Source organism: Danio aesculapii, chromosome 12 (genome assembly GCF_903798145.1).
Source record: "Danio aesculapii chromosome 12, fDanAes4.1, whole genome shotgun sequence".
Classification (NCBI taxonomy): domain Eukaryota; kingdom Metazoa; phylum Chordata; class Actinopteri; order Cypriniformes; family Danionidae; genus Danio; species Danio aesculapii.
The window spans coordinates 27,516,406-27,540,221 of record NC_079446.1 but is presented as its reverse complement, the minus strand read 5'-3'; the positions used below and the strand labels follow the sequence as shown (position 1 = coordinate 27,540,221).

General features: G+C 36.7%; 2 protein-coding genes across 2 annotated transcripts in view; one reads left to right on the top strand and one right to left on the bottom strand.

The window, feature by feature from the left end:
• Positions 1–1,526, top strand: part of bmpr1ab (bone morphogenetic protein receptor, type IAb) — a 72,999-nt gene extending 71,473 nt beyond the window's left edge. Inside the window, exon 13 of the mRNA XM_056469268.1 lies at positions 797–1,526. Coding sequence (XP_056325243.1) covers positions 797–922 — 126 coding nt within the window. The 3' untranslated portion in view covers positions 923–1,526. The remainder of the gene's footprint in view (positions 1–796) is intronic.
• Positions 1,527–2,631: 1,105 nt separating this feature from the next.
• On the bottom strand, positions 2,632–20,036 carry mmrn2b (multimerin 2b). Its single transcript, XM_056469271.1, is given in 9 exon segments — positions 2,632–5,424; positions 5,767–6,718; positions 6,720–7,259; positions 7,481–7,899; positions 8,553–8,672; positions 10,350–10,412; positions 13,213–13,319; positions 13,408–13,530; positions 19,711–20,036. Coding segments are annotated over 9 exon segments (2,991 nt in total). The 5' UTR covers positions 19,959–20,036; the 3' UTR covers positions 2,632–5,005.
• Positions 20,037–23,816: the final 3,780 nt, after the last annotated feature.

The window sequence follows — 23,816 nt, the reverse complement described above, 5'->3', positions numbered from 1 at the left end:
GACCAGGGATGTCCAAACTTGGTCCTGAAGGGCTGGTGTCCTGGAGAGTTTAGCTCCAACTCTAATCAAACATACTTGATCCAGCTAATCAAACTCTTACTAGATATACTTGAAATTTCCTGGCGGGCGTGTTAAAGCAAGTTGGAGCTAAACTCAGCAGGACACTGGCCCTCCAGGACCGAGTTTGCACACCCCTATGCTAGACGAATATAATTTTCAATTAGTTTGGTTCAAATGAATACTTGGTGTCAGTCAAAACTGTAAAACTTATCATTCAAGCTAACATTAAATAAATTTCTAAGATCAAATTGATTTCTTAATTTATAAAAAGTTTTACTTCATATTCATTTATTAATTCAGCTCTTTTGATTGACAAGACATAATTGGGTATGTTAGCTGAGTTATACAATCAACCAATACTGATAATTCTCTATTATTATTGTAAATGTTTGCAACAGTTGCAAACTCTGACGCAGCTTTTAGGATGCTTTGATTAGGACTAAAAAAGTAAAAAACATTTATTTAAAATTTAAATCATGAATAAAAATACTTGAAACGGGAATTTAACCAAGATATATTGACAACATATAGCACTGCAAACCATAAATTTGTTCATGCTGACTGTGAAGAGCATTTCCAAAATGTGTTTCACCAATATCTTATCATTTACTGAGAAAAAGGATATTATAAATGTGCTTATCTGTCTATAAATCATCCATTTGCATGACGTTGACAATTATTTGTAAATACATGCCTAAATACATGCCACTTCTCTCTTGTCTCCATCTTAATGCAGTGCTTACGAGTCATGCTAAAACTTATGTCTGAATGCTGGGCCCACAATCCAGCCTCACGCCTCACAGCTCTTCGTGTCAAGAAATCCCTCGCCAAAATGGTTGAATCACAAGACATCAAAATATGAGCAGTACTCGTTCCACTGCCAGTCTGAAAGAAATCAAGGAGATACTTATGCTCATTTTGTGAATTACTGCTTCAGTTCCTAACCAGACCTAGGGGGGCACTGCTGAGCAGAACATTTACCTCCCTGTCTGGCTGTAATTCCTCACCCATGTTGCAGTTACGCTCTTAGTGTCATATAGCACCCTCTGCTGGACAGTATGTGCCATAACGCATCAATGGGGAACCAAGGACGAAAAGGACAACTGATCTACAGGCATCGGTACTCATGTCAGCCCCATCGCCACTATGTTTCCTTTTTTCAGGAACTCTTATGTTTTGGGAGAGAACTGAAAAGCATATGGTGCTTTCTGTGAAAGCCGTGAAATATGAAACATTGGTATGGAGGACTAGCATAGTGGCAAGATTTGTCATGGGAGCGCAGTAATGGAGCCAAGGTTTTAGTGAATGACTTGAAAAGTGGACATATTTGGGGTGATTTTTGGACTGAACCCCCATCCATATGCTTGGGATGTGGTCTGGTGTGGTTAACGACACAAAATGGACACACTGCATTTGGGCCATGTGTGGTAGTGGCCACCGAATTGCTTCTCAATTGAAATCAAATGACCCATATTGTCATATATATATATATATATATATATATATATATATATATATATATATATATATATATATATATATATATATATATATATTTAAAGAACGAACAAACAAAAGTGTCCCATTAACTACATATTGATATTTAAAATTCATAGCATTTTTGAAGACTTATTCCTTCAATTGATTATGTTCTGAGCAACTATCCATTTAGATTTGTCCAAACGAAGAGGTTTTCTAGTGGAACCCTTCCCATTTTTCGAAGACTAAAAACGCATTCACCGATAAAAACCGAAAGTTCATGAGTGATGTGATCATAACTCTAGCTCTGGCCTGAAGCATAGAAGTACCCCCGGTCAAATATTGCCAACACTGCAGCTATAAAAGATCTGTTAATCTAGAAGATATGGTGACTTTCAATCTCTTGGAGTGGCAGATCTGACCCGACTTATTGCAGATGTGTCGGTGCAAATGGATGCCCACTGCTCCCAAATGCCTCGTAACCATTGTGTTATTTTATCCAATCGCCTTCAAGTCAGTCCCAGTATGTCACATCTGATTTGCCCATTTCAGATTGGACTGCCATTTGCATTGCCTCATGTAAATGGTTTTGCCTTGAATCTAATGTTGTGATGCTAGGGAATTATATGACTCATAAATGTCTAATGTGATAGAATAATGCATGTGCTATTTATTCATGTCATGTCATATAGTATGAATTATTGTGGTAAGATACTTTTACTTGCAGGACTATTAACACTGTTCTTGCAACTCGAGAGCAGCTCGACCTTACAAATAATAGTACATTTAAAATAAAACCCTACATTTAACGACTTTCTAACAAAGTGTTAATTATCATATTTTGAGTTGACCCAATATGTAAAACTAGACCTTTTATATGGAATTTGCTGAAAAGTCAGAACATAGTCACCTTTTTCCTCTTAATAGCTTAATCGAAAAATGAAACCACAATGCATTATTAGCAATAGTCATAAAACAAGTAGTTGAATCATGGAAGTGCATTTAAAGGGGTGGTCCTGAGCGTATTTTTAAGGCTTGGTTCTGTTTAAAAGATGCAAAGCAATGTGTGCTTATGTTTTATTTGTAGAAAATATATATCGTACTTTGATTATAGACAGCTACTCAGCTAACATGAAAATGACTGTCATATTTCCTAGTTCCTTCGAAAGATCCGCCATCAAGAGGCTCTGATTGGTCCGCTAACATAATGTGCTGTAATTCGTGGATCGGCTTCAAGTCACCAGAAAAAGTGGCAAGCCCCTACAAGCATGCACTTTTGCGCTGTGTAAACACTGTCAGCCAGAGTAGCTGTTAGCTGTATCAGTTTGAGTCTGAATCAGACAGAAAAGGAAATGTTCACAGCTGAACATCACGCCTGCTCTCTAAAATAAGATCTGACTAGTATCTGTCACATATGTATTCGGAATAAGCCTGTGTAAGTAATCAGATACGTTCAGATATCTTTTGCGAGTTTGTTATTTCAGATGTAGAACGCAGGGAATGTGGCCACATAGAGAGACACTGCAGTGCTGGTGGAGATTGTGGGTGTTTACAGGGGTTTGACGGATACATATGAATTTGTAGCTAAATTGTTAGCTGTGCCAAACAGCATTCCCTGTTGTTTACATCCTTGTTTACGTCCTCGCTACAACATAACGTTAACGCTAGAAACGATGTATGTAATTGATCAATTTGAACAAATAAAAACACTTACAGGTTGTGGCTTACAATCCACAGCTTCTTCTATTATGGTTGGAGCTGCTCCTTCCTTGAGGAGTTTTTAGCCGAATCCAGCACTGAACTGGGAGATATTCTGGAAGCTGTCCTTTGTCAAATGCTAGAGCTATGTCTTTTTTTCATAATTCTCTGGAACATAATTAAATTGTAAGCACTTCTCTCTTTGAGTCTTGTCCTTTGGAAGCTCAAATACAGAAACAGAACAAGCTCTGTGAAAATAGCTGCATTTGGATGGCATTGCAGCTTTCTCTGCTATAACATTACAGTGCCTCTGGCCATGCCCCTTCGTTGCACGTGGTGTATGTGCATGATCTATGCCCGTAACCTAAGCATTTGTAATCTCGCTAGACCCCGATGTTTTTTTTTTTTTTTTTGTGGTCCCCAAACTTTGCTAAGCTAACTCTGTAAAGCCAATGTCTCCCTTTGCATTGAACTTTGAGCATATTACATTCAAAAATGTTGTTTATGTTCACACAGATACATTACACATCAACTAAATTTTCAAATATGATATCGTAGTGCAGTGTTTCCCAACCCTGTTCCTGGAGGCACACCAACAGTACATATTTTGGATGTCTCCCTTATCTGACCCATTAACTTCAGGTTTTGGAGTCTCTTCTGATGTTATGAAAAGTTGATTCAGGTGTGTTTGATTAGGGAGAGATTGAAAATGTGGACTGTTGGTGTGCCTTCAGGAACAGGGTTGGGAACGACTGTCGTAGTGGACCACCCCTTTGAGCCAGTTTGTTTATTCCACTTCCTGAAAGAGAGAGACATTAAAAATAATGTTGCTTTGCAATGAAAAATCAAATCTCCCTTTGCTTGTGCATCTTTTCTCATTGGTCAGGCTGCAGTTTTGTGCCTGTTTTAAGCTGTCCATTACAATATTACCAATTATACTGTAAAATCACTCTTGAATTGAATTAAGCCCATTTGTCTAGGTAAAGGACTACACAATGTATTTGTCAGAGTTGTTTAATATGTAAGAACATCTGTAAAATGGCCTGAATAATATGATTTTATTTTGTATTGTGCACAACATCTGGTTTTAAGAGAGGTGCCTTATGTTTACCAAGAAAATCTGTTCTGTACACAGAATTAGTCCAATGTATACATTTTTAAGTAAATTGCCTTATTTTAGTACACAATCATGTTTTTTTTTCTTGACTAAATAATTCATTGGATGTGGTCATTTTAAATGCAGTCGAAATTTGGCATGGGTCGGTATAAAATTGTTACTGTTGTAACTAGAAGATGCTGTTGTCCAAAAAACAAAATGTAAAAAAAAAAAAACTTGCACATACCGTAGGAATGGTATAGCAGAAAATGTAGGCGGTTTTAAAACCTACACTTTTCCAAACCGCGGTATACCTTGAAAATGGTTTTCATCCCATGCCCAGTCGAAATCCACTCTTGTCTGTACAAAGGTGCTCTATTTGTATTGGTACCTTTGTTTATTCATCACAACTTGATAAGTTGTTTTCATTCTGTGATTCTTACCTTATTAGATCCTCCACATTTTAAAAACCTAGTGTTTTATAAATGTTCTTGTATATACCGTCTTCATCTTATTTCTTTAGCTTACATTGTTTCCTCGGGCTCACTCCATATCCAGTTACAAAACCTTTTTTAAATATCATTGACACCTTCAAGAAGAGGATACATGCATACAAATTACAGCATGTCTGGCAGTTACGCACAATGTGCTCAGTCTCTCACCCTGGTCTCATCACAGCATGTCCTTGTGCTCTGTAATGAAGAGCAGTAGTCCAGACAGTGTGTTGTCCCCAGGCTGTGCTTTTCGTAATGATCCGTGCGTCAATTCTAAAGTAACCATCTCCCCCCGCCGCAGCTCCAGCAGAGATGCTCGGCTCACCGGCCCCTTTTTTTCTCCTTGTTCCTGTTTGAAGGAGGCCATTGGAACTCCACTGCGCTTCAGTACAGCCAATGAAAGGCCTCTCTCAAAGTCTATGGTCACTAAAAAGAGATAAAGTCCTGTCTCAGGGGCCTGGAACACCCCTGATGTAGGATTAAACGTACCACCATAGTTTAGAAGAGTACTTTTAGATGTGAGCTCCGCATTTGGCTTCTTTATGTCATCCAGGTTTGTGATGAACACCACTGGGGATTGTGGTAACCATGCTTGTTCTAAAAAGATAAGATTTTTTATGTGAACATTTTCTGTTAAAGGAAAATCTGCTTTGTCATGATGTAGTACTAGTGTTTTCCAGTGAGGGGCAGTGTTGATTTGTTAACACCAGGGATATCAATCTCAGTTCTTTGAGGGCCGCAGCTCTGCATAGTTTAGCTTTAACCTTCTGATCAAGCTAAGTGTGTCCTTCAGGCTTGTTTGAAACCTACAGGTAAGTGTGTTGAAACAGGGTCAACTAAGCTTTGACATCTCTGATGTTCACTATGTATGTCTTTTTGTACTAAACAATGTTAAAAACTAAGGTCAAATTAACTAACTGTATTAATAGGATCTTTTACCTCTTTGGCTGTATCTTTTGCCTCGTCCACTGGAATTCCTTTCTTCATTTCGCATCTGGTCTGCTGGCTTTTGGTCCCCCCTCCTTCTCTTTCCATCTTTTCTTCGCACCATCCTCCAAACCTCATCTAGGTTTAGGCTTCTAGTTGAGCTGGCTAGTTCTTCTGTATTACTGAACAGTTTTCCAAAAAGTCTCAAATGATCCTCTAGGCTTTGGCGTAAGGATGCTATTTCTTCCTGCAATTCCAAAACAGATCCACCAGGGGGCTCAGTGCGGTTTCCACAGCGCTCTTCCAACATGGATATTCTATTTGCTAATTGTTCCACCTCTTTTCCCAAACTCCAGAAGTCACTAACAGAGTAATCCACATCATCCTCTGCATTCGAAGGGTCTGCTGACGAGGTTTGGTAACCTTCTGTGCCCTTCACCTGTTGTTTCATTCCAGTCCTTTCTGAATATGGAACTGGGTCATCACTATTCATCTCATCTCCATCAGGATGCTTTCTCCGAAGTGAGGTCAGGCTCCGATCATGTGTTTCAATCTTTTGCTGCATCATTTGAATTGTCTGTAAAAGATCTGGAAGACTGAGCTCTTTCTGTCGGCTTTGCGACCAGTGTGTGAATTCCAAGACCTCTTCTCCAAGTAGGACTTCCAGGACTTCAGAGTGGCGTACAGCATCGTTCAGAAGGGAAGAGAAGGCGGCAGATAGGCCTTGAAGTTCAGCAGACTGTTCCCCGTCTTGCTCTCTCAGGCCTTGAATCTCCAGCTTGCTGTCCAGGAGTGAATCCTGTAGCTGTAAAATGCTGTCTTGAAGGCTCCTGCTTCTTCCCTGCTCAAAGGCCAATGATTCCTTCATATTCAGCAGGCCATGCTGAAGATCTTCCATTTCAGTAGCCTCATTCCTTTCTAAATCAGCCTCTTCAAGTGCAAGACTGTTCTGTCTCGCTAATTGGGGTAACATTATCCACCTCCTGCTCCAACCTATCTAGGGAACTGGTAATTATTTTACAGCTACAGGCCTGCTCAGCAGTTACTGAATCGTTTCTTTGAAGTAGATTGTAGATGTTCACCAGATCAAGCTCAATTTCTCTCAACTGACCCTCATGTGCACTAACGTTAGCTGTAAGCTCACCTAGGCTATTGACCACCCTGATGTGGGTGGCTTCTAATTCCAAACCTGTCTCTGCAAAATGCACTTCAGTGCGTTGTTCGACCTCCTCTAAACTTTTTTCTAGTTGTATTTGGTCTCTTTTCAGATCCTGGACGACCCTAGAGGAGTCTTTCAAAGCCTCTGACAAGCTGCTGAGCTGCACAGAGTTACTTTGTGCCTTCTCATCTATCCGAGTGATGGCCTCCCACGCTCCTGACGCCCGTGTTGGCTGGCCTTCCATCAGATTGACAAATTTATCACGCTCTCTCTGCAGTGCCCCTTCCAGCTTTTTTTGATCAGCTCTCACTTCCACAACCAAATCAGTAAGCGATTGAAGATTCACCTGTTGGTGTGACATAAATCATGAGTTATGCACTCAACCCTGGATGTTGAGATCCTCATTCGTGCAGAGTTAGCTCTAACCCTAATGAAACAGGATTACTAGGACATTAGGAGTTAGATCAAGGTTGCAATTGATCTCTGCAGAAAAATGAAGGCTAGAGTCAAGAATGTCTGTGTTAGGACTTTGAGTTGTAATTTAAATAGTTTAAATGATTGACTGACCTGTGATTCCTGACTCTGACTGATCTGGTCATCCAACTTTTCCTTAATTTTCGTTAGGTTGTGTTTTAGCAGTTCTTGTTGAGTCTGAAAGGCCCTCTCCATCTGATCGTTCTGTGCCTCAAGTTGAGTTTTTATTTGGCTGATCTGGAGATGGTTGTACTCTAGTCTGTCTTGGAAAGGTCCACTATTACCTTCACCCTTGCTGACCAACCTGTTGTCTTCCTGTTCCATCCGCAACAGCTGCAAGTCCTGAGACAGAGTGTTCACCTCACTGGACAGATGCTCTAGTGTTTGATTGAAGCTTTCCAGCACTGGTTGAATCTGACTCATCATTGTTGACATTAACTGATGCATCGTCAGCAGAACGGATGAATCAAAGATTGGCAGGGGCTGAGAGGTGGAGATACCTTCTCTGTCACCTGGAATATCAATAACAAGCCACTCAAATGTTGGAGGAATATAATGTGTGCCTATATCTGATGCTGAGTAGGGGTTGAGATTGTGTCTAGATCAGCACTTCTCACACAGTTACAGAAATAGCTGTGCTCATGCCGGAATGGAGCCCCTAGAGAAAATAATTTTGCCTGGCAGACCCTGCATGAGCTTTTTTCGGTCTCTTAATCAAGAATAACCCTTTCCTTACATGCCTCCTACACAAACCCATCTCACTGTCCCTGAATATCTTAATAACTAATGCATTTTTGATGGATGTTCATTCACAGGCTGTAATTGCATTGAGAACTGAATGAGCTCATTGGCTGGATAACATTTCCTTGAATGAGGCTAGACTCCAGGAGAAGCTATAAACCCTTATCGAAACGGCTATTCCATGACTCATGCTGAGCTTGTAGTTCAGTGATGACTTTTTGCCCTTCTTTCTCAGTCTCCTTCCGCCTGCCCACATCTCTGGGTGATTACATCACGTTGGAGTTTGTATATAAGAAAGAGAGGATATCCTCCAGAGGAAGATGTCATTGTTTTAGTCATACAGTTTAATCTAAAATCTTGGATTATACCTACTGTAATGTGTCAATCTACATGTTTTTCAACTATGCTTAGGTTTGTATCTTACCATCAGGTCTCTTGTTTGGAGAAGAATCATGAATGGGAGTTTCCTGCAGAGGTTTGTCAGCCCAGTTTTCATCTTCCATTAGGTCAGTCTCCGTCTTACCTCCTGAAAAAGTACCACCACCTACAGAAGTTAACCACAGTATTGTAAGTCTGCGGGTAAATATTGGGCCCACACATATTCCCCATTTCAGAAGGGTTATTTTAGGGCTTAAGCATATTCATGAACTTATTGTAGAACATTGCAGAACTCAAAATACTCTGTTGAAAGTTATATTAAATGGCCCAAGATTACAGAATGTTATGAAACCAAATATTATTTTTACTGATAATAATTTTTTTGTTTTTACAGCAGGTTTAGAGGTATTTGGCACATGTCAGACTTTTATAAACAAACAGTCTGCCTTTTGACTTTATGTACAAAGGTCTATTTTTAAAATGTCTTTTTTGATAAAGGATGAGAAGATTGCAGGATGCATTTTAAGTAACAAAGACAGATATAGACCTTTCTGTGCATGGTTATTTTAACAGACTAGGAAAATAGTCTGGCATTACAATAATAGTCTGACAGATATTTTGGATATGTAGGGGAAAATAACTTGCTTTCCCACTTAATGCATTTCATCAGTTCATTTACACAATGGTATTTTGCAATTAAACATTTTATATATATATATATATATATATATATATCTATATCTATCTATATATATATATATATGTATATATATATATATATATATATATATATATATATATATATATATATATATATATATATATATATATATATATATATATATATATATATATGTATATGTATATATATATGTATATGTATAATATTTTTATATATATTTTTAGATATTTATATATATTTTTTTAAAATTGCACCCTTATCTTAATGTAAACTATGTAAACGCATGACTTACAAAGTTACAATGCTAACTACTGTCCTGGCATGCATGATACAGCATTTTTATTTATTTCGACAGTCACCTGTAAGCTAAACTTGGTTTTATACTGTTTTCATGTAAACGTAGGGACCATTTCACATGTAAGTTTTAAATACTCCTGCTGAAGCTGCTAGAAAGATTAGAGCTGCTGGATTTATGCCGTTAATTTATCAAATTCTCCCAAAATACATGAAAGTATGTGGCTGTTCAACTAGGGGAAGAATATAATTATAGTTTTAATAACCTAATCATTGTGTTTCTTATGTGAATAACACACATCAGTTGATTATGTTTGATTATGTAAAATAATTGTTATTGCCAACTCCATAGACATCAGCATGTATTTTATAAACCATAAATATTATGTTTTGCCAGTACTTATGTGTATTTAAATGTATTGTACCCAAAATAAATATTATTAGCTCGGAAACACTGATTTATTGCAAATTATGAAAAGGGCCATGTGTGTCTTACTCTAGCTCAGCGCCAGCCATAGTAGGAAAGCATATTTGAGTTTAGCAGCTAATCACATAACACATTGAACGTTGTAAATACTCCGGTGTGGTCATTTGCTCCAGGGACCTGCCGAGGCTGATCACACAGGTGTGATCATGTTTTAAATGGTTAAACATTATCATTGCTTTTTTCCTTCTGGCATAAGTGACTGTTTCTCCAGCTATCCTGAGTGCCAGCTGACTCTCCCTTTCCTGTTGATAGACATTCACTGAGCCACAGGCCTGCTGCATATTTCCTCTGTTTGTCAGAAAAGGGTGTTTTAAAAACAAAGGAGCAGAGGTATGAAAGGTTAAAGGTAAAGCCAGCCTTGCCCAAAACAACAGACTTGCCTGACTTGTCATTGTCATTAACCTCAGACTTTGAAGCTCGCTTCTCATCCTCTGAAGGTTTGTCTGGAAATTAAAGATAAAAAGGAAGCAACAAATGAGTCGCCAACACTGGATGGGGCACTCTGATTTTCCTTTTAAAGAGATAGTTTAACCATGAATGAAGGTACATGCAAGATGTTTTGTTTTTTAAGCTAAAACTTCAGTCCTTGGTTATTAGAAGTCAATGGTTACTGGTGTTTTGAGAGTCTTGAGTCTGGAGCCAAGTTTCCTGTCTTATACTGACACAGTCAAACTCAAACATGATCTAGCAGAAGCTGTTTGTTTAGATGAGTGTGTTGTATTGTTCACTAAAATGCCACTTTTGCATAACCTGAATGTTGCAATCTATGTTAGAAGTCCCTGTTATGCATTATAAAAGGTCATATTTTGGTTTTGGGGTCTCCAAAAACAGGCATGCAATGCATGCAAGGTCAAAAAAACACTTTCGTTGTCTTGTAATATGCATTTATTTTTACCTAAATATCCCAACGACTCCTATATGATTAGTTCAGCGATTCATTTGTTCTTAAAACCCTGATTGGTCCGATGACCCAGTCTGTTGTGATTGGTTGACTGGGTTCAGTGTGAGACAGAAAGAAACACCCACCACGGCTATGCACACAGCTCACAGAGTATATGTAAGAGGCCAATGCAAGAATGCAGTAAAGCAATGTGGTCAAACACCAGCATATTACTCTACTCTTAAACCTAACCCCAAGTAATAAGAACAATGACACACATTCAGTCTTAATCTGAGTTCATTTAAATCTGTAAAGGAAGAAGCAGTCATCACGTTTTTAATATGGCTTTGGGCGCAATATGTGAATAGCCCCATAAAGATTTCACCTGAGAGATGCATTACAAGCACTGGTCTATAACAGATACGTGATTATAAGCTTCATGGAGCGATTATAAATTACAACACACAGTTAAATACATATTTTGCGAACTACAGAAAACGGGGCAAACAATTTTAATCACACTTACATGTTATGATCCAGAGGAAGAAGAAACTGGTCCCTATGATCTGTAACAGTTACTGACAAAGTCTAACAGAGTCCCATACATAATAGTCTCTGCCGCTCCTTCCTCTAATAGCAAATGGCCGCCGAATCCCACATTGCAGCGTAGGTTATTGTATCAATTATCAGAAAAATGACAGGAACAAACACAGAAAACTAGGTTGGCTACACAGTGGTATTGTTGTGAAAATGAACTTTAACCCTTTATTCCTCACAGCTGAATCTCCATCTGTCAGTGATCGTCATCTTCATGTCATGATCAGTCCCGTGATCCCCAGTGCTCTGCTAGTGTCAGAAGGGAAAGGCGCGTTCATATTTTACCGGAACCAGCACTTCATATTTGATGATGTATCTTATCAACGTCGATGCACTCAGGCAAAAGATCCGAACCAACACAATTCATTTATTCAACTCTGAGTCGACTATTTCATTAAAGAATCAATAGTTTTAAATACGGTGCACTTTCAGATTTAAACCTCAGCTGGATGTTTTCTCTTAGAGCTGTGTTACACACTGCATGAAAACCCAGAATAGCGGATGTAAATGGTTGTAAACAAACAGCATCATTATGCAACAAAGCTTGTTTGTAAAGATTATTTGCTGGGGCTGTGGATTAAAGGTAATAATGTTGTAAATAATTTTCAGTTTCTTCCCCAGACCGATTATTTTGCTTTTCAACACCTTAACGCCACATGTTTTAATTATAGGAGTTTTTCATGTTTATGTTTTTTCTTTTTCTTTTTAAAGTGTCAGTAGCCACTGGCATTTTATAAATTGCCAAGGACCACAGTTTCAGATAAAAATCCTCGGTAACACTTTTTTTTTGATGATCCATTTGAGCATTAGTAGACAGTCTGCTTAATATCGCTTGAAACTGACATTTAACAGCCCTTCAATAGACATTAAACTGATTCTAAAAAAACGTTGCAACTTATAAGAAACTTTGCAACTTACACTAAGTACATGTCAACTTACGCTAACCCCAACCTAACAGTCTGCTTAAAATCTAATGAGATATAGTTGGCATGTAGATGCAATGTAACTTAATTCAACAAATGGACCATCAAAATAAAGTGTGACCAAATCCTCTTTTGTTTTTCACATGTCATGGGCACTAAATATACCAGACTATGTTTCTTCATGATCAATATTAGCTTTATTTACCATATGTGTACACTTTAAAACAACATAAGCTCATTCTGAAAACGAAGCTCATATACGTTTCTGGAGATTACGAGTTGTGTAGCCAGAGCTGCGTATGGCTGCATTTCAACTTTCAAACAAATGCTATGGGCAGGATGATGCCGTTCCTTTTCTTGCTTACCAGTTTGTTCGGTAGCTTGAAACGTACGTCGGCAGACTTGAGATGTAAAGCGTGACCGCGGCGATGGGGTTCGAGTCCAGTGAAGAACGGTTCCAGAAAGCAGGTAAGACGAAAACAGAAGCCAAGAAATAAAATAAACAAGTAAATAACGGTAAAAATGTGGTCAAATCTGACACCGTGGTTTGGATTGCTTTTCAATCGGTCGGTTGGTCGGTCAGTCAGTAAGTTAGTTAACACAATGGTATCTAGTGGATTTACGTGTGAAGAGCAGGCACTAATGGCACTCACAAGAGAAATTTGAGATCCCAAAAAACGGAGGCCTCTGGCAGATTCGTGAAAAAAAAAATAACGTTACTCCTGGGATGTATTTTCCTCTCTCCAGAAATGTATATGTGGGTACATATTCAGAATGTGCCTGGGTTGCTTTTAAAAGTGTTAATTACATTTACAGTGAGCTATTATCCAGATGCAATGTTACCTTTTTCCAGGCAGTTGTGTCCACTATAGCCTGGGCAACAATTCCAGTGAATAGAAGAGAGGGTTGTGTGCTTCTGTTTGTATGCTGGCCGTAAGGACTGCTTATACCTGATCATCATCATCATCATCATCATCATCATCATCATCACATCTTTAAAAAATGTAAGTACTAAGGCTGTTTAGGAGAGTGACTCACATGAGGACTTGACAATCAGGAGCTCCGCCAGGACAGGGGTTCAATGACTTCACTGTTTGAGTCTCTGTAGCACAGAGTACAGCTCTGGTGACCACACGGTGATTAACATACGCACACCAGTTTCTGATGAGAGAGACGAGGTTTAAGTTAAGGTGGAAAAAGAAAAATGAAGGAAAAGTGAAAGATGAGAGCAGAGATCACAGGCGATTGCAGACTGATGAAGATACACGCTCTTGTTTTCCTGTTGTACCCTTTCCAACATGCTCAAGGCAAGATATTATCACTGAGCGAGAGGTTTTATATGTCGGTCTATTGGCACGTTCATTACATTTGTTTTTAGCTTTCTGTTGTATCTGAGAAGATCTGATAAACCCACATTGATTACAGTGTTTACACATCTTCAATCTTATTTTGGCAAGTCTGTGCTTTTCTGTGGTGTAGTATTTCGTAAACATGCAATAAAGTACACAAAATATATCCTGCAAAATCGACCTAGTTTGAGAGTCTGTTGCGTCCTGTCAAACACTGGACAAGTATGTTTGAAAAGGTGACAACTGTTCTCAATTGCATGTTGTGTAATAGTCTCATTTCCCAACACTGACAATAGCCGATGACGTATAAACTTTCACATGGGTTTAGAGGACAGTTCAGAGTATTGTTCTCATTAGAATCATTATACCAGACCTCAAGTACATGAATGGGGTTATGACTGTCTGTCTAGATTCACTGCTTGTTCAGATTCACTGCTTGTTCTTGTAAAGCTTATGGAACAGTTTATTCCCCTCAGATGACTTTTAGCATCTGTTCACATGGGATTTGGTCTTGTTTATCTTCTGGAAATGGGACACAAATGCATTGTTCTGCCGTTTTATTTCTGACATTATTTCCCACAGTTCTGCATATATACTTATGCAAACATTTTGGCAACCCTCTGTGGCTGCATAGTTATGTGCTTTCTTTATGAGAGAAGATCAGAGTGAAATACCATTGAGTTTCTAGAAGAAGCTAGATAATGTCACGTTTTTCAAACAGAAATGTATTGTAGCGTAGCAGTTTTGCGATGTGTGAAAATAAATTGAAACTGAAAAATAGGTTATGCAAAAGTTTGGGCACCCTCTCTTTTGTGGGTATTTCAAAACCTGTAGTCACTTAATGCTGATTAATTACAACACAAAACTGATTTGAGTCACTCAGTGAACCTTAACATTCCTAACACAGGTGCAACCAGTCATGAAAAAGGATATTTAAGATAACTGATTGCTGGTAGTGCTTCTCCTTATTGTGAACCTGAAAGTACCAACATAGAAACCTCAAAAGAATTTTAGCATAATTCATCAACATGAATTAGAAGAAGAATGCAAAAAGCTATCACAAAGGTATAAAGGCTATATCTCCACTATCAGAAACATAGTGAGAAAATAGAAGGTCACAGGAACGGTTCTTGTGAACGAAAGATGTGCTAGATCAGGGATTCAGGGACACTAGTGGGACTCAGCGATCCTGCAGGTGGGCCGCGAGGTGAAAATTAACTCTCACTATTATACCATAATTTTTTTAATTTCATTATTAATATGCTGTATTTAAATGATCAAAGTAATGCACTATTCTCTTCTTCTCTGATTGATTACTTACTCAGCGTAAAAACAGTCTGTTCGTTCACAAACTATGCGTGAAAGTGAAAGTCTCTCTTTGTGTATTTTTGTGTAAACTCATATATCTGCATAGTTGTCCAAAGTAATGTCCTGTGAGTGTTTTATAACGGACGTGCGGCCATAAAGGAGGATATAGAGAGGCTCAATGGTGTTTCTGCCATAGAATGTAAAATAAACTTTTATATGAGCTTCAGACGCGCTCTGGCGGAGCTGATTACTGTTCTTGTCAGTGATCTCCCAATATTATTCAGCTGCAAACTCAACCGCCATCAGGTCACCGCATTTCAACAGATTTAGGGTGTTTCACTGTATTTTACATTTGTTTGTATATTTTTTAATAGTAGATATTCACTCAGTCTAGTTTAAAGCAGAAGCTGGTCTTTTGCGATCTCACTGTTGACCTGTGGTTGTCTTTGATTCTATGTAAATATAATATGTAAAATTTTATATAAGAATAAAATTCTATATTTTTGATAGAATACTGATAACAGAAAATAAAAGTAGGCACAACAAATGTATTTTACACTGTCAGAAATAAAAGTATGCGATTTGTCACTGGGGTGGTACCTTTTCAAAAGGTACAAATTATTAATACCTTAAGGGTACATATTAGTACCTAAAAAGTATAAAAGTACCTCTTAAAATTTGTAGGTACTAATATGTACCTTTTAGGTATTAATATGGACCTTTTAGGTACAAATTTGTATCACCCCAGTGACAGCTCGCGTACCTTTATTTATATATACTTCATATATATATATACTTCATATATATATATACTTATATATATATATATATATATATATATATATATATATATATATATATATATATATATATATATATATATATATATATATATGTATATATATGTATATGTGTGTGTATGTATGTTAATAAATACAGGTTTAAATGAGCATTTGATACAAACATTTTAGAAAAAAATGTCAGACAGGTGGGCCATCAAAAATTGATTGGAGAAAGAAGTGGGCCCCGAATTGAAAAAGGTTAAGAACCCCAGTGCTAGACCAAGAAAAATATCTGAAAGGCAAGGATGGTTAGAATGGTCACAGACAAACAACAGAACACCTCAAAAGAGCTTCAACTTGCTGCTAATAATGTCATTGTACAATATTCCACAGTTCAGCGCACTCTTCACAAAGCTCAATGGAAGGTTGAATATTTATTTATTTTATTTTTTCAGAATATCAGCTTGAACTTGCAAGATGCAAATTGAGAACTTTGAAAAAATTAAGTTAGAGCTGTAAGAGAACCTTCAAGGAATACATTTCAAATCTAATGTGGACATTTACCAGAAACCAGCTCAGAAAATTAGTTGTTGTTTTTTCTTTCTTTCAAGTTTTACACTTTGCATGGTAAGTTTTTTTCTTTTTTTTCTGAATTGTAATGATTTTTTATATACAGTTTTTTTATATACAACAGTTTCAGTTACAAGCAGCACAGTGGTGTAGTGGGTAGCACAATCGCCTCACAGCAAGAAGGTCGCTGATTCGAGCCACAGCTGGGTCAGTTGGCATTTCTGTGTGGAGTTTGCATGTTTTCCTCGTGTTGGTTTCCTCCAGGTGCTCTGGTTTCCCCCAGAAGTCCAAAAACATGTGGTATAGGTGAATTGAATAAGCTAAATTGTCTATAGTGTATGAGTGTGTATGGATGTTTCCTAGTGATGGGTTGCGGCTGGAAGGGCATCGGCTATGTAAAACTTATGCTGGATAAGTGGCGGTTCATTCCGCTGTGGCGACCCCAGATTAATAAAGGGACTAAGCCGAAAAGAAAATGAATGAGTTTCAGTTACCAGGGGTTCTGTGGGTCTTGGCATTTGTGGAAAATCATGGAATTTTTATATCTGTTTCAGACATTAAAAGTGAGGGAAAGAATTTTTTTTTATTATAGAACATTAGGGAGATTTGTTTGTCTTATTTCATTATTAATTTTTTTACTTATTCACTGAAAACAAAAATGATTCATTGGATTGACTTATTTTAAGTTGTAGTAAATAATTTACAGTATATGGGCTGAATTTAGACAAACAAATTAAATGTAGTAATCTTCAATTAATTTGTTTGTTTAAATTCAGCTTGAATTATCAGCAATGAACCATTTCTTCATTGTCATTGTAATTTTAAAGATTCATTTCTTAGGCTGTCTCACTATTCTGACTATATTTATAAAATAGCTTGTGTAGGTAAACGCTGTTTAACTTAAATCACATCTCCATTCAGGGTCTAGCTGTATAAAATGAGAGAGCACGTCCTGTATGAACTCATCTTTTCAGCTGACCTTCCTTTGTGCATCCGCTACAGCAGAAACAAAGAGATGAGATAAAAGTAGGCTGTCCTGTTTCCTCTCGTTGCCACCTTCAACCAAAGTCCCCTTTGTCCAGTAAAACATCAGCCCCTATTCAGCCCCTAATTCAGTCATTCTAGCCCTGTCTGCCGCTTTATAACTTTATCATTAATCTGTCTCCATCTACCCACATCTGAACATCCTTCATCAGGCCACCTCTCTTTCATCTCGGCCTCTTTTTATCTCTCTTTTATTTTCTTTTAAACACCTAAACACTTCTGGCTAGCGCTCCTCTTGTGTCTTTTCTGGACACAGCTGTTGCTTGTAGTCTTTTGTTTCGGTCCAGACTAAAAGGTATACATCCCCTTTAAAAACCGCTGTTATGTGAGCATCTAAATTCTTTTTCACTAAATCTTATTCTCCAGAAAGAAGCAGAAAGCTTTTAAAGAGAGTTACTGTGTGTTACCAAGACTAAAACATCAGCTAAAAGATCTAACGAGAGCTGACTATATGGATATATATATGCACAACAAGACCAATCCTATACATACAGTACTGGCCTCTTCATCAGTGTGTGTTTCTTCATTGTGTCATTCACTGTAATTCTTTCCCAGCATTTGTTTAGAGATTAGATCACTGAAGCCCAAACTTGTAAGATTACTGTAATCAAGCCTCTCAGGCAAATTCATTTGTTTTTGTTTTGGTTTCCCCCCTTAAAATAGAGAAAGAAAGCATTGACTTATTTAATATAACACTAATGAAATCAAGACTTTGTGTAATGGATGTGTACAGTCTGTTTGATATGTTGATCCAATGTATAAAAAAGGACAAACATCATGGACACACGATTGACTTTGTTTCTTTTGGTCTTGAAGACTTTAAACTTTTGACTTTTTGAAGAGAAATAGAAATGAATGTAGTTTAATTTCAAATATTTTAAATGTACCTCAATGTAAAGCATCATTAATAATTGATTAATTTAATTGTTACTGAATTAAATGGATGTGTTTGGCCAAATAACATGAGAAAAGCAGCCAACAACTGTTGATCAAACATTAGAATATGTTTGGGAAAGTATCCTAAGATTGAGACAAATCTGAAAAAGCTGAAATATAAGACTTGTGATATTTCTTTCCTTATCTATATTAATAGCTCTAAATTTGAGATTATGACTGTTTTTTATATGAATAATAATATAATATAATATAATAATAATAACACATTTTAATTGATATTACATTTGTTTAGCATTTTATTTAAAATACTTGTTTTCTATTTTAATACAGTGCTCAGCATAATTAAAGTACATCCCATTTTGAAAATGAATATTTGTCTCCATTTCTTAAGTGACTATATGAAATGTATTTTGGTGCATTTTAACAAAACAGATCTATTAAAGAGATATATTTATTAATATTTTAGTCACTAAACATAATTAGAAATCGAAAGATAATACAATTAAATTCAAGCAAAATATTGCAAAAAAAAAATAATTACAACCTAAAAAATTTCAGCTATTTTTTTTTTTTTAAATGTTCTTCTCTTGATTTTTCCTTTTTTTTTTTTTAATTTGTATTTAATATTTTTCTATGACATCTAAATTGGGTGTGCTAGTTTTTGGACCATTATTTGGGTTATTTTGTTAGATAAGCTCCAGATTTGGCTTCAGTACTGACTAATCTAATGTATATGCACAGATATAATATTGTATAGCTTCCTAATAAAAATATGAACTTAAAAGATAGACTTGATTTAACTGAAAGATATAACTGATTTATTTGATCTTTGCTATGATGACAGTAAATAATAAGATAAGATAATTTTCTATACAGCTTAAAGTGACATTTAAAAGTTTAACTAGGTTAATTAAGTTAACTAGGCAGGTTAGGGTAATTAGGCAAGTTATTGTATAACGATGGTTTGTTCTGTAGACTAACTAGAAAATACAGCCTAAAGGGGCTAATAATTATGACCTTAAAATGTTTTAAAAAAAATTAAAATCTGCTTTTATTTTAGCCAAAATAAAACAAATAAGACTTTCTCCGGAAGAAAAAATATTATCAGACATTCTGTGAAAATTTCCTTCCTCTGTTAAACATCCTTTGTGAGATATTTAAAAAAGAAAAAAAATCAAAAGGGGGCTAATACTTCTGACTTTAACTGGACCTTACAATATAAGAACAAAAATGGTACTTTAAGAATGTGGTTTCGCTGCAAAAACTTTATTTTCAGGAGTGCAACAAATGTATCTTTCCCATTTATCATTCACATTGAACTTCATATTATAACTAAGGCTTCTTCAAAGTAAGTGCATCTAGTTTGAATGAAATATGCCTGTTTGACTCACCCTCTCCGTGCAGGTGAAAGTACAGTCTCTCTTAAATCCGCTGAGTCTTGAACTGTGCCCGCTGAAGGCATCGGGATGCCCTGATGTGATTGTTCCATAAGGTGAGCCATCTCAATAGTGCCAGTTGGCCTTCCTCTATTCCCCACAGCCTCTTCTTCCTCCACGTCAGGGTCCCGGGCCCTCACTTCACTGTGGCAGCTCAGAGAGTTCAGCACAGCCAACAGCAGCAGAGGCAGAGTCTGGGCCATCCTGCTTTCCAGAGGTACTGATTATGTTCCTTCGGGTGGCAGTTTTAAAAGTAGCCTTAAACAATCCTGGAAACTCCCCACCCCTCTCTCCTTCTCTCTCTCTCTCTGTCTGTTAAAGCAGTCGGTATCCAGCATGCTTTTCTCCCCACCCTCTCAGTTCCCACTCCCCCTCGCACTCATTCCCTTCTCCTCCTTGACAGTCTCAACACCCTCTAACAATAGGAGGAAATCTGACGCTTACTAACAACCATACATCCATGTTTTGCTCTGTTTGCAATCTTACAGCACACTTCCACAAACATTCTCACACACTGTAGATGCTATAGTTTGCAATTAAAAAGTAGCTGTAAAATAAACAAACGTAAGAACGTACAACCGCATTTGTTACTGTATAATCTACGCCAGAACAATCTCATGAGGAAATGTAACTATTTGACATATTGTCGGAAAAGTAGCTAATTTGTGCAAATTCATATGATTTCATTCATATGAAAATTAAATTTTTTTTAAAGAAGCTGCGCCACCAAAGCCCACCCCTCATTGGTGGATTAGCAAATCATAATAAAATGATTATAAATATAGGGATGTCCTGATCAGAATTTTTTTCACCTCAAGTCCGAGTCATTTGATTTTGAGTATCCACTGAAACCAGATTCGATGCTTCTATAATACATAAAAAAAGAATAAAGAGCGAAGAAACAAATCCAGGATGGTCTTTATTTTTATTTAATCCATCTTATTTTATCATTCAACAACTATTAACAAACAGAGCACTTCTGTGAGGTAGCTTGAACAATTAATAACATAAATTCTTCACTTTTGGACTTTAATGCAACAGTAAATATATACAAAGAAATCAAATATAAAAGCAAATAGCACCTCAACTTAAAATACCTGGCAGTGAGTCAAAGTTTACATATCTCACAATTTGCTACAGCAATCAATTTTATAATACCTCCTGACCGCAGACATAATACTCACACTTTCCGCTTCAAGCTGCTTTCGTGTTCTACTATGCCGGCATTTAGCCAATAGCGTCTCTGCATCAAAGTAATGTCATGCCACACGCGTTGCTGTTTCTGTGTGAAGTAAAGAAAGAAGTCTAACTTTGTGCCACCGCATAACTATAGATGTGTTAAAAATAATGAGTATATATATATATATATATATATATATATATATATATATATATATATATATATATATATATATATATATATATATATATATATATATATATCAGTGGTGTAGTCCTTGCTATACGCACGTATACTCAGTATGCTTACTTTTTTCCATGAGCTGTTTGGGTATTACCACCTCTGAGGATCAATAATTGCATATACCCTCAGTATACTCACTTATTTTTCTGATTAAACTTCCCTAATTTTAGTGTATTATTTAAGATTCTTACTTAAAAATGTATATGTGTGTAAATGTATAAACGTTTTTCTTTGTTTACCCCAAAATGATCCTTTCCTGATCCGCCCTAAAATGAAAATCCTAAAATTGCCCCTGTACAACAGTATTTCACATTTGACTATATATATATATATATATATATATATATATATATATATATATATATATATATATATATATATATATATATATATATATATATATATATATAAATAAATAAACACTAAAAACGATGAGGCTAAAACTACTCTTAATTCGCGCAACAATATGCGATTTAAAAGGGTAATTACTAGTATATAATAGCAACAACAGAAGACAGACTCCTAATAGTTTGATTTAAAACAAGCATGCACAAATGTGACAATCACGTGATCAGATCTGGACATCCCTAATTATAAAATAATAAAATATAATAAAAATAAAAGTTCCAATAGTATCTGGATGCAACCTTTATGATGCAAGCTGAGATTGCATTGCTCAGAGATGCAATCTCAGACACAATGCACTAAATGGAGTTAGTGACGTCACTATGAGGGGTAGAGGTGGGGGTGGTTTTAGGTGAGTGTATTAAAAAGCATTGGATGCAGCTCAGACTGCACTGCACCGTGTCTACAGCTAGACCCCTCACAAAATTTCAGGTCTTGCCATCAAAAAGACATTATAGGCAACCTCAAGTAAAGAAAAATGTGTATCAAATATCCTTCGTGCTGACTGCCATTAGAATTTTAAAAACTGTGTTTTGAGTATGTATAGGGTTTTAATTGAGCGTTTAATGTGATGATATTGAATGTATTTGTGTTGCCTGTTTTTCCAATAGGATCTGGATGCAGCCTTTATGATGCAAACTGAGATTGCATTGCTCAGAGATGCAATGTCAGACACAATGCACTTAATGGAGCTAGTGACGTCACTGTGAAGGGTAGGGTTAAGGGTGGGGTTAGTTGAGCACATTAAAAAACATTGGATGCAGCTCAGATTGCATCTGCACCGAGTCTGCAGCCAAACCCCTCTCTGTTTTTCTTTGATATGTGTAATGTGAAAACGGATGTGGTTGTGTGGTGAAGCCAAAGATTAATTTCCACTTACATAATGATTAATAAAGAATGTATAAATGAAATCATACAAATTCATACGATTTAGCCACTAAATTGAAAAGTTACGAATTGTAGTGAGATTACATAGTCTGCACTGATTAGCAAACATTATGACCAGCCAAATAGGATCTCATAAAGGTTTATGGGTGGCTACTGGTCAGCAGAACAGTGGTCCAAGGAGGGACAAACCACAAACCAGCAAGTGTTTGCGCCCAAGGCTCATCTCGTCTGGTCTGCAATAGGGTCTGAGCCAACAAAAGGTCTTCTGTGGTGCAAGTCACATAAAATTTTAATGATTGTTATGGGAGGAATGTGTCACAACACAGTACATTGCACACTGCTGCTTATGTGGCTGTGTAGAGACAGACCTGTCAGGGTGCCTGTGATGACCCCTGTCCTCTTTTGAATGTAAGTATAATAGGAACACAGGGATTAGAACTAGACAACACATGCTCACTGGAAATTCGTGTCTTGCAAAACAAACTTAAACCTTCCTTTGCAGTTTGTAGATACAATAAAATAGTTCTTTTCACACAAATAATATTTACAGTGGCATGCTATCAACAAATATAATATTATTTTCTTGCAGTTTCTTGCAAATCAATTCACCAAATTAAAGACATCTGACCACTGTCTATGATTTGTAATCAAAAAACATATTCCTCACCAATCTCTCTCCTTATGCACAACTGTTCTGGAGTATTCCGTTTGCTCAGTAGCTCACTTTGTACAGTGATGTACTTGCGCTCGAGTTCAAGTCTGGTGAAGCACAATCCAATAAATGTATTGTTAAATCAAAGTAAAACTATGTGGTTGTGGTTCACTTTCTGTTATGTTAGATTTTGAAAACACTATTTATTTATTTGTTTATTTGTTTGTTTATTTGTCAGAGACAGTGTGCATTAATTAGCATTGCTGCAAATGCACCAGAATTAGCTAGAAGGCTATTTTTCATCCGATGTCTCTGGACAGATGTTAAAATTGTCAACCTAAAAACAATAAAAAAATATACAATCAATCAAGTTAAGAAGCATTAAAATAGACGCCGTTAAGTAGATCTTAGGGTGCTTTCACACCTGTGAATCGATTCTTTTGTTTCGAAACAGGGATTAACATTTTTACAATGTTGCTCTTTGTTCTTGGTGTGGTTCGCATTCACACAGCAAAGTTTCTAAACAGACCAAAACGGATTGTATTGCTTTCTCACTACATCCGCTCCAGAGTTTTTCAATCGAGCCGTTTCATGTCAAATATGAAAGTGAAAGCATGTTAACTATTAACAAGAGCTGTTTATCTATTAGGAGAATTGACCAAACGGCAGTCTTGGTTTGTCTGTTATTTCTCT